The 11,119-nt window shown below is 45.0% G+C and overlaps 1 protein-coding gene across 2 annotated transcripts in view; it reads right to left on the bottom strand.

The window, feature by feature from the left end:
• Positions 1 to 11,093, bottom strand: part of Klf5 (Kruppel like factor 5) — a 20,514-nt gene extending 9,421 nt beyond the window's left edge. The window contains exons 1-3 of one of the 2 annotated variants that reach the window (XM_031361707.1): positions 10,932 to 11,093; positions 3,584 to 4,448; positions 2,427 to 2,486 (exon numbers count right to left, since the gene is read on the bottom strand). In XM_031361707.1, the coding sequence (XP_031217567.1) occupies positions 2,427 to 2,486; positions 3,584 to 4,436 (913 nt within the window). In that variant the 5' untranslated portion in view covers positions 4,437 to 4,448; positions 10,932 to 11,093. Of the gene's footprint in view, positions 1 to 2,426; positions 2,487 to 3,583; positions 4,449 to 6,591; positions 7,167 to 10,931 lie in introns of those variants that run through there. The other variant, XM_031361706.1, reaches the window with a different exon arrangement.
• Between the last annotated feature and the right edge of the window lie 26 nt (positions 11,094 to 11,119).

The following is an 11,119-nucleotide window of genomic DNA, read 5'->3' as shown; positions in this document are numbered from 1 at the left end:
CTACAATCACTTTCCACAGAAATGCCGGGGTGCTGCTCGTTCTGCCTGCAATCATTAGAAAAGCATTTCTTTTACTATCACCAAATACACAGTCAATATCACCGCGTAGTTTTTAGAGTCCCCTAACAAGTTTTCCAAGTGGGAGGAAATGGGACAGAAAGAAAAACAGGACAAGCTATTAAAGCAAAGGTACTATTCAGAAAGGAAAAACAAAAAACTGTTTCATCTACTTGGGCATTCGAAGGAGAAAGGGAAAAAAAAAAGAAAGAAACAAGCCAGAAGGCCCTACTGGCTTCCTGTACACTCAGGGGCAGGAGCAGAGGGAGGAGACAATGGGAGCCAGCACACAGGTAATTTTAAAAGGCATTGTCTAGAAACTAGGAATGAGAAAGCCTCGGTGCGCCATGATTACCTAAGAACGGGTTTAGCCAGATGAGCGAGTTTGTTACCAACCCCCCCCCCCCAAGGCATCTGAAAGACTATCAAGCCAAACTTCATTAAACTGCATTACATGGCCTCACTCATTAGATGTTTTAAGGCCACAATATTTACGATCAAGTGACAAAGTCCCTCCATGGGACCCTAACTAGGCCTGGATCCTCCATCTTAGTCTGCCTTTTTTATTAGTGCGAGCATTGTTCAGACGACCCACTATTAAATTTCTCTGCCAGCAGGTCAAGTTCCAGGATCCCAGGTACAAGCATTCAGAGCAGTAAACCCTGACAGGGTGGAAAAGCTATTTAGATATAGCCTGACGACGTGCCTGCAATAAGCAGTTGATTACATCGGCAATTGCACACTTCTTTTATTATGGGGACTTTAACCTCAAAAAAATGCCTTCCCTCTTTCCTATCTCCAGTTTCAAGGACTTCTGGTGAGAGAAGAGAGAGAAACAACAGCTCAAATGTACCTAAGCTACTTCTGTTTCCCCTCGATCCAAAGCTCAAAGACCCAAGTTCAGTGTTTCCCTTAACAACACTGTCTACAAAAGGGTATTTTAGTATGTTGCTTTAGTATTCCTATATGGACTCTTCTGGCACCTGTCAACTGTATTGGACAGATTTTAGATTGGAGTTGGAATCATCTGTTGGATTCCGTTCATGCTTACCTGCCAACAAATTAAAAAAAAAGACCACCTCTGGCCCCGAATGACTTCATTCCTATCACAGATAAACGTGAGATGCCTTTTCCTGGAAGGCCTGCATCTACCATTTGGATTTTAGGAAGTGTTCAGCATTCAGACTGCTGAGCCCTGCCCCCTAACAGGCACACAGACTGCCTGCAACCATCATCTCACAGGGCTCTACTTCAGCACTGACCTTTGTCCAAAGGCTTTTACTTTTTAATGCAGCCGTTAGAGATAACTACTTCATTTATCAAAACTCAATTTCCATAGTAACATCCAGCCTAGGGAGATTCAAGTCCTCACACTAATCCAACAACCCATTCAAAGGAACCGTTGAATACTCTGGTTTCCATGGCAATGATGGAATAATACATTTTGCTAGGTCACTGCTTTTATTAGCAAACTTATTCTTTGAACTTTAGGTAAGGAGGGTGTATTTATTGAGGAGAAAAACTACAGTCACTTTTATATCTGTTTTTTCCTTTAGGGCTATTCTTTAAGAAAATTATAATAGCAACCGTCCAGACACTTGAAAATATTATGGGTCTGTGGAACCCTCTAATAAAGCATGTTACCGAATGTCGTTGTAAACGTGTTTCTGATATAAGGGCGGCTTCCAAATTAGTAGCTCCTACAGGGGATGGCTGTGAATTTAACAAAACCTAGCAAAATGTTAACTAGAGACTGCCGGGAAAAGCAGGCTGCAAACGAAAATGGAAGACTAAGGATGGATAGAGAAGGCCTCTCCAGCCAAGGCCCCGGGTTGGCTGGGGAGGAAGGCTTAAAATACCGCCCTAGTTCATACTCTGCAGATCATAGGCCTTTTCAGACACAGCAAAAAGGTTAAAGCACAAATGTTTGAAGCCCCCGGTGAAACGGAAGATAATAATGTGCTAAGCACTGGTGCTTCACATGGTGAGTGGAAAAGTTTGTAGCTTGAAAAGGGGTCTTATTGAAGCAACATGATTTACCGAGGAGAATTTTCTCCCTTCTTTCAAGACAGGAATAGCATTGCCATTAAAGTTTTAAAATCCATTAGTAAACACTGCTGTTTACGTTTTGAGGGTCATTAATTCTACGTGAGGTGACAGGGCAGGGTCTCACTGAGGGACCATCAGCCTTCCCGGAACCAGACTTTCTTGGGGAACTGAGTTTTGAGCCAAGCCCTTGCTGAAAAAGTTGGCCATTAAAAAATAAAAGTTGACAGAAGAAGAGATCAAACACGTATTGGCTTTTTAAAAGGATGAATGTCACTTAGACTATTTACACGACCCGCAGAATTAACAAGAAAATTACCTACCCGTGTGAGTCCTCAGGTGAGCTTTTAAATGAGATGACTTTGTATAAACTTTTGTGCAACCTAAAATAAAGGGAACAGAGGAAGAGCAGCTTGTCATTTCCAGGGCCTTTTGAAATCTTTACATTTGATGATTCACTGTTTAAAACTTGCCTCTAAAGATACAATCTCTTGTGCTAAGGAGTACTATTGGAAGCTTTGGCTAAGAACTTTCAAGGTGCTCTCCTGACCTTATTAGAAGGCAGAGGTGAGCTGCTTTATGTACCATTTTGGGAGCAAAGAACACAGGTAATCCAGCCAACGAACAAATGGAAAGTCTGTGTTTATATTCCAGTAAGTACCTTCAGTAAATGGAGAGCTACCGTGGGGTGGGGTGTGTGTGTGTGTGTGTGAGTATGTATATATATATATATGTACATCTAATGTAATGGATGTAGAGCTGACAGTGTTAAGCCATTATCCGAGATGACTATAATTTTCTACAATCCTACTTTGTTTTTTTCATTTAGAATGTCACGCCACATCGTGCAGTCAATAAATTATGACCCGCATTAATCATAAACTCGCTTATGCCTGCAACTTGGAAATATATTTATTACTGTCCAATTATATTTTGGATCACATATCTCATTCAAGAATGAGCATACACTAGCAGAACCAACCATTCTTAAATCCATCCTTGTGCCTGCCAAGGGGTCCCTACAACCTGAACAGACTTCACCATCCACACTATTGTCCACCAACCTACTTAATTTCCAGAGGCTTTAGAATTTGGTGCTACAATCTATTAGACTGAATGAAATCCAAGTTTCATTTGATTATTTCCTAGAATGGACTAACCATTAAATAAAAATAAATAAAAGGCAATTGTTATTTAAGAGATAGGATCTCGCTATGTAGCCCAGGTTAGCTCGAACATGTAATCTTCCTATCTCAGCCTCATTGCTAGGATTAAAGGTATAAATTGCCATGGCTGGTTAGCCATTATCCACCAACATAAAACACAGATGTTAAGAAAAAAAAAAAAAAAACAACGATTTAACTGTCAAGTACATCCTATATATTTTCACGCCCAACGTTCAAAGGGTGCAAATGTGAGACTCCACGAGCACCCCAGAACACGAAACACTCCTGATGCTCTGAGCACACAGACCACATACCAGCATAATCGCAGAAGTGGATGCGTCGCTTCTCCAGATCTGGGTTACTCTTTCTGTTGTATCTGACAGGTTGCATACTTGGCGAACTGACTGGCAGAGTGGCAGGTAAATTCGGGTTGTGAATTGCCAGTTTGGAAGCGATTGTAGCAGCATAGGACGGAGGTGGGGTTAGATTCTGCAACATCTCAGCTTGTCTATCGGGACTTCCAGGCTCCGAGCTCGGTGGTGAAGGGGGAAAGTAGGTGGCCTGCTGTGGAAGAAACTGACTCGGCATGGTGTATGTGCAAGGGGGCATGCCCTGGAACTGTTTCATTGACGTCTGAGGGACAGCAGAGGGGTGTGTGTTAAGGCCTGACATAGAAACATTAAGGGTGTCCATTACTGCTGTCTGGTTTGTCGAACTGGGCATGTCTAGATCCGGCGTATTCAATAGCTGGTACAGGTGGCCCTGCTGGGAAGGGACAGAGACATGAAGATCTGGTATAGGAAGTTCTTGTTTGATAAAGATATTGTTCACCTCCGGCGGTGCCGTGGCCTGGTGGGAGCTGAATATACTGGTGAATTCTGGGAGAGCCTGGGTGGGGGCCGGAGGAGGGGCAGTCGACTCGCTCTGGTGGCTGAAAATGGTAGCAGGTTCTGTCTTGATCTGTGTTACACACGGTCTCTGGGATTTGTAGAGGCCAGTTCTCAGGTGAGTGACGTCAGGGAAGAAGACATTCATGCTGATGCTGTAAGGTAAGCCTCCCGTGTCAGTGAAGTACTCGTCTACCGCCGAGGCACTGTCGCGCCGGTACTTTTTATGCTCTGAGATGATCGGAACTGGAGGAAGCTGAGGCGCCAGGTACTTCTCCATTTCACATCTTGTCTGAGAGAGAAAAAGAGGAATACCCATAATCACCTATTTCTCAGGAAGGACAAATAAACATGGCTGACTTAAAAACTCGGACTGGGAGAACCGGGGCCAACTCCAAAGTGTTGCTAATAAACACACAAGTTTATTTTGTCAAGTGTGTCATTATCGGTTAACCAAAAGTTTCTATGACATGTCTTTGGTAAAATCGCTCCCCCAAGTCATCCCCAGACAAAAAGGTGAAAGAGGAGAGTGGGGGGGGGGTGTCAAAACACTATTTTCTGATGCAACCAAGTCTCACTCCTCAAGAAGGGCAAATGTTCAGTTATGCTATGGACGTAAAGTTTTGCCAAACTGCCTCCTCAACTCTGTTCACATCCATTACACTTGAAAACTAAAGCCTCTGTAAACCTTAAAAATTATATTCCGAAGGGCTTTTACGTGGGCATAGTTATCTTGTCAGGTACCTAATATACAATGTTCTTTGGCCATTTCAATAGTTTTTGAATAAAAACTTGGAACAGCTGGTCCCAAAGCCTGTAACCACTGATACAAAACAATTGCACCCTCCACGTTTGATCTAAATATTCATTTGAACCAGCAGATTCGGTAATTGGTTACTATAATAATGAAATGGTCCTATTCATATTCCTATCTAAAACAGATCTTTAATTATCAAGGAGAAAAATCACTCCCTTGGTAGACGGGTGCTAAGACTCCCGTGGGTGGGGAGAGGCTGCTGCACCGCCAGCACAGTCATCAACAAAACATTTATCATGTCCTCTCCGTGGGCCAATGCTACATTCCCCCTTCCTCTGTAAAAAGCGCAGTCATCTTACTATCTCCTGAGAGAAAACTACCAAAGTGAAATAACCAAAGATCTTCCAGGCCCTGATTGCTTAAGAACATACATAATCCAGCAACTGACCAGACGCCCAGCCTATCTTTTTCCCAGATCTCTTCTCTAATGTAACGAAAGCTTTAATTCTCTCAAAAAAAATTTTGACATTGAAAAGGAAGTCAGAAAAAGATCAAACCCTAGCTAAATGAAATGGTTCATAGAACAGAAAACCACTGCAGCTCAATCGATGAACAGGAGTCATATTTTTGCTTTTAATTTTCAAAAGAATGTCACCTCGGACCTCAGATCACCAAGATCTGAATGTGGACGAGGACGGACGGGATTTCCCGGATATGCAGGACTTAAAAATAAAGATTCATGCTGTAGCCATGTGAGTCACATCTGACAAAATGCCACCGTCCTCTCAAAGCACCACGCCACTGGCAGACCCCAAGAAACAGGCGCTGGGTGCAAATACAAAATACAGCAAGAGGCTATTAAACTAAGCGTCTTGAAATAAACCGAACTAAAAACCCTTTCGTGCACTGCGCTCCCGTGGCGGTTAGTGGTTTCTGATTTTAGCTCTTCCAGCTGTTTGCATGTGGGTCTGTTTCCAATTTTTTTTTTCCTTGGGACTAGCTAAAAGTCCCGGGAAGTTTTTTCTAGGCTATATGACTCCCGTGCGTGGGCGAAAGAAACAGGCGCTTGCTCTAATTCGGCTGCTGGGCAAGTGTAAAAGCCAACTGCCAGCTTTCAACGCGACTCCGGGAGGAAATTTACGCGCACACGAAGAAAAACAACACCCCTGGCCTTTTTTTGTCCGTGTTTCTTTTTAAGGAAAATGTGGTGCTCCAATACAACCTTAAGATTCTAGTTTCCCACAGGGGCCCTACAATCCATTCTAGGGTGAGCCACGGGGGTATATGAAACCCCAATGTTCCACAATTTGCATTTCTATTTCACCCTAGAGGACGCAGGCAGGTGGACTTCCAAGGCCAGGGCCATCGGGAGAGAGTGGTCAAGAAGCATTTTAAGCCGAGTTGAGCGTGGGTACAAGCTTTCATCCCCCACGCAAGAAAAGACAAGGTGCAAGCGAGCGCGCCGTTGCTCTCCTTAGCCTCCCCTGGACAGATCCGGGTGGGCCCCCGCCCTGCTCCCCCATCCACTCCGCGGCGCCCCGTCTGGGAGCGCAGGGCGGGGCTGCCCACCCGGGCACCCGTTCCCGCGCGTCCCAGCCTGGAGCGGCCCCTGTCGCCCGCGCCTCGCAGCGACGGGACACGCCCGAACCGGGGAAGGGAGGCCGGCCGCTCTGCTTACCTGGACCAGCTCCTCGGAGGGCAGTCGCGGGTCGGCGGCCGGCGGCGGCGCGGGCGGGTGGTGGTGCGCGTGTTTCAGATCCTCTCCGGAGAAGAGCGCCGCGTCGCGGGCCGGGTTGGCAGCGCCCAGCACCGGCTTGAGCTGCGCGAACACCGGCTCGTCCTGCGCGGCCGGCGGCTGGGGCACTGGTCCCAGGCGGGCGCTCATGGTTAGCACCCGCGTGGGCATTGACGGTCTGGGGATTTACGGGAGCGGGGCACGGAGCGATCGCGATTCCCACCTCGCGCGGGCTGGCACGGGACGGCGGACTCGGCGCGGGGCCGCTGCGGGGACCCCTGGGCCGGCAGCCAGACGCTCACGCAAGCGGGCGCGAAGATCGGGGCTCCTGGGCTCGGCCACGCGTCACCGCCGAGGTCCTCCGGCCGCCACTTTCTCCCGCCCCGCCCCAGCACTCGCTCGCTCTCTCGCTCTCTCGCTCTCTCGCCGGAACCCGCTCCCGCCACCTCCAAGCTCCACCAGCAAGCTAAGAGGGCGCGTACCTGCCCCGCGACTACTGACACTTGACGCCCGCCTCTATTTCACCCAACTCCAGGGAGGCAGGGCCAGCTCACCGGACTGGCAGCGTGGTGACCAATGACAAAGCCCCAGGGCCAGCGGCTACCCAATGGGAGAGAAGCCCCACGAGCTCCCGCCTCCGACGGGCCGACCGCACCCCTCGCGGGCCAGGAGCTTCGCGCGCAGGGCTGCAGCGCAGTTTGTACACAACTTCTCTGACAGATTGGGCCGGCGGAGCACGGGGCGGAGGGAAGGAGAGGAGCGGGTGGAATCTAGGAAGAGGGGGAAATCAGGGTGGAGACGCGGAGGGAGATCTCTCCGAACTGTTCTCTGCCAGGATTAGGGCGAAAAAAAAAAAAAAGTATTGCACGTCTTAGGTGTTGTGCAAGGACCTGAAACTCGAAAGCTGAAGACAGAAGGCAGCTAGGTGGGGGAGCTGAGGTTTCCAGTCTTATCCAATGAGTGTATTTATTCTTTTTTTTTTTTTTAAGTATACAAAATGTACTTTAGAGGAAAACACGGGGCGGGGCGGTAACAGATGTAAACCAGCTCTCATTTCTGTGTTTTCAGCCATAGATCTATCTACCCTTTAGCAGATCCCTTTATGGCCTGAATAAAATCTGTAATGTCAAGAATTTTTTTCAAGTCCTTGCATACCAACCTGGGCACATTTCTCCCTACAGTATTTAAGGAGCTACAAGTTTACACAGACATTTCTACTTTTCCTTCTCCGAATGTGGGGGAAAAAAAGGCGGGGTGGGCCATATGAATGATGAAGTTTTTAATATTTAAACCATGTTGATTCTAGCCCGAGCATGGAATCTAATTTGAGAACTAACAGCTAGCTCTACTGGATATTTAAATAGACATTACATCTTTGGCTTATTTTTTGCTAGCACTGAAGTCTGGGGGGGGGGCGGGAATGGAGGAGTTTTAATATTTTCAGAAGAGAAGGATGGCCCATCTACCTAATACAGTGTCACCTTTTCCTACGAAACGGGAACCAAAGAAGCCACAAACATTCACAGATACTCAACGGCCCTGAAAACTGGGAATCCAAACTGGTAGGAAAGCGAGTCAGCTCCATTACCGCCTTTTTACTGTGTTGTTTAATGCAGGGTGAGTGGTTTGGTTTGGTTTTGTTTGTGATTTTTGCCAGCAATCACACCAAAGGAAACTACTTTCCTTAATCCTTAATGTTCTTGTATATGATTTTATCTGGCTTTAAACAATAAACTGCAACTTCAAAAGATGCCTGTAATATTGCTATCTATTTATGTCTGTAGGCAGCACTCTATACCATAGTACCTACAGAGAGCACACTGGCCCCTTTGCAGTGAAGCATCTTTTTTTTTTTTTTTTAAGTTCTTAGGAAAAAAAAGTGCACCTCAAAGAATGTACCACAGGTATGAGTCCAATGTTCGCAGAAAGTCTCAGGTGCTGGTGGTTTGCTTTAAGCAAAGATAAAATCATATTGTGAGCTCAGCTTCTTTTCTCCCTTTTTCTTCCTCTTAGCAGTGATCCATTTTTACAGTTGTGGTTGCCGCTTTCAGAGGATGGTTGATGATGGCTTTCATGATACCAAGGTGCTATTTAATAAATGTCTGTGCACTTAGGTCTTACGTGAACAGCCCCATGTTGCCAACCTTCACCTTTAAAAGCAGGGCCTCGTTTTCTCTGTTATTAAACTCAATCATGTGCTCAAATAACTCTGAGACAGGTCATAGACTTGTTGGATTTTAACTTTTTAAAAAGAGGTCATTTTTTTAGAACACCTTTGGATACTTAATGCTGATAGAATAACCAAACCAAGGTGTGGGGTATTGATAGCTGTGAGCAGAATGTTTCCTTTCTTTAACTCTTTACTCTCAATACAATTTAAAGGTAATAATACACCTTGGAATTTCTCTTTATTCCGATTGGCTTTTAAGCCTATCTAGACCAGAGCGTCAGTGGGGCATGGCATTTTGCTGCAATAAGACCCATTTATTTTAATGGAAATCTTTCTAAAGTTCACAACAGCTTTTTGACATTGCTCCCCCTTACAAAGATTTCAATTGCAGCAAATCAAGACCCCACCAAGCTATTTGACAAGCACTAAAGAACATATTTTTATAACCTTGTCACTCTTTATTATTTTCCTATTTTTTAAAGAATGTATAGATGAGCCTGCCTTGGCCTGGTTCACATAGCTGATCCATTTCCAGTTTTCAAAATACTCGAATATCTACTTTTTGCTTGAAATGGCGACATTTACTTACATCTAATTTCTGGCATAAAGATCGGGCAATAGGGCCACCGCTTTTAAGTAAGTAATAGTTTCTCTCAAACCCTTAGCTCTTCAGTCTCACAGAAAATAACCAGCGTAGCTCTGTATGACCGTAGGAAGTGGGACTGCAATCCTTTTCTGAGGTGTGTATTATGCTGTTCTAAGCACACAGAGACCATGTTTAACCAAGACAAACACCTCTGTTGACAACTTGTCCACTCAGCTTCCAAAAAAGGGTTAAAACTCGATAAATATTTTTCAGATTTTTCCAGGTTCTACACTGGCGTGCAGCCAGCCAGTGTGAATGGACAGATCCTCAATTACTTTGAACTTTCTAGTTCTTTGCATTCCTCCCTGCTGAGTCGGCCTGTACCATTAGGGAAGATGGGAGAAAACAAAAAAGACAAATGTCAGGTTTCAGAAATCAATTAGTGGCCTGGCAGTAGTGTGTGAACTGAAGTGTGCCAAAACAGGGGATTGATTCTGAGGGAACGAAAGAAAATGGTTGAGTAGTCAGGCTGGCTAGGAGGGGAAGCAGAGAGGCAGTGTGCATGCTTAGGTCCTTAGTCACTGGCAGAGGATTTAGTCTTAGAATAAACCCCAAGTGTCACTATCTTTACGGGAATAAATACTCCTGAATGTGTGGGGGCTGAGCCGGCATCCAGCTACGGGGGCGGGGGCTTGCAACAGACAGTGGAAAAAATAGATAAATAGCTTCTGAATGAGCCGACGAAAGCAAGGAGCAATCTGTAGGGCAGTGCTTAAAGAACACACGACCGCAGAGACATCTCTGGTCAGTTGAACACACACACACATACAAAAACCCTCCAAAACACACTTAACTTGGGAGAATATCCACAGACTATTCCATTTCTGTACTCAGAACTATCAAATGATACTGGACCATAAGAGAAGACACCAGAAAGAGCAAAAGTAACTTCTGGTAAGTGAGCACACAGCGCCCTGAGGATGAGGTTATTTAATTAAAAGTGACTTTTATATTCAGCTTGTATTCCAGTTGGAATCTGGATCAATGGAAGCACAGGAGATATTTTGTCCCATAGAACACTTTGTATCTTTAATCTTTTTAAAGTTTTTCATTCCCACTTGAAGCCCCACATTTTAAAAAGTTTTCTCCGACAGTAACACAGTAAATAAGTTCTCAAGGAGACTAGACAACGTGCAGATCATTTTGATTCAAGAACTTTAGAGACACAACAGATGTCTCTTTCGTTTCTTTTGTGCTGACAGATATGTAATTTCAATACTTTAAAGATTTCGTTTTTGTATAATTTCAAACGATAGATTCCTAAAAAAAAAAAAAAAAAAAAAAATTTAATCTCCTGATTGCACTGTCTCCTGTCCCTTGTTCATAAGAAATACGTTTTATTTAATTTTGGACTATAGTGCATTCTCCATGATACTCTGAAAAGTAGTGTGCGCTTACATGTTGCAGCTCAACCACCCCAGTTCTAAAACACTAGTAGTACTTTTTTTTAAAAAAGTAGAGGTTTACCTTTTGCAGGGACTGGGATTGCTTTTCCACCTTGTTAGTATACTAAGCAGATGAAAGTGGCAAAAATGAATGCCTTAGACCAAGTTATAGGCCGGCCATACTGCAGCTTCAACTGTACAGTATTTGAATTCCGACTCAAAATGTCCTAGGAAAGGGGAGAGACAATTCCTGCCCTGAAGCGGTTACAC

The sequence above is a fragment of the Mastomys coucha genome, unplaced genomic scaffold (assembly GCF_008632895.1).
Source record: "Mastomys coucha isolate ucsf_1 unplaced genomic scaffold, UCSF_Mcou_1 pScaffold9, whole genome shotgun sequence".
Taxonomy (NCBI): Eukaryota; Metazoa; Chordata; class Mammalia; order Rodentia; family Muridae; genus Mastomys; species Mastomys coucha.
Note: the sequence above shows the minus strand (reverse complement) of the source record. Positions and strands in the feature narration are given on the sequence as shown.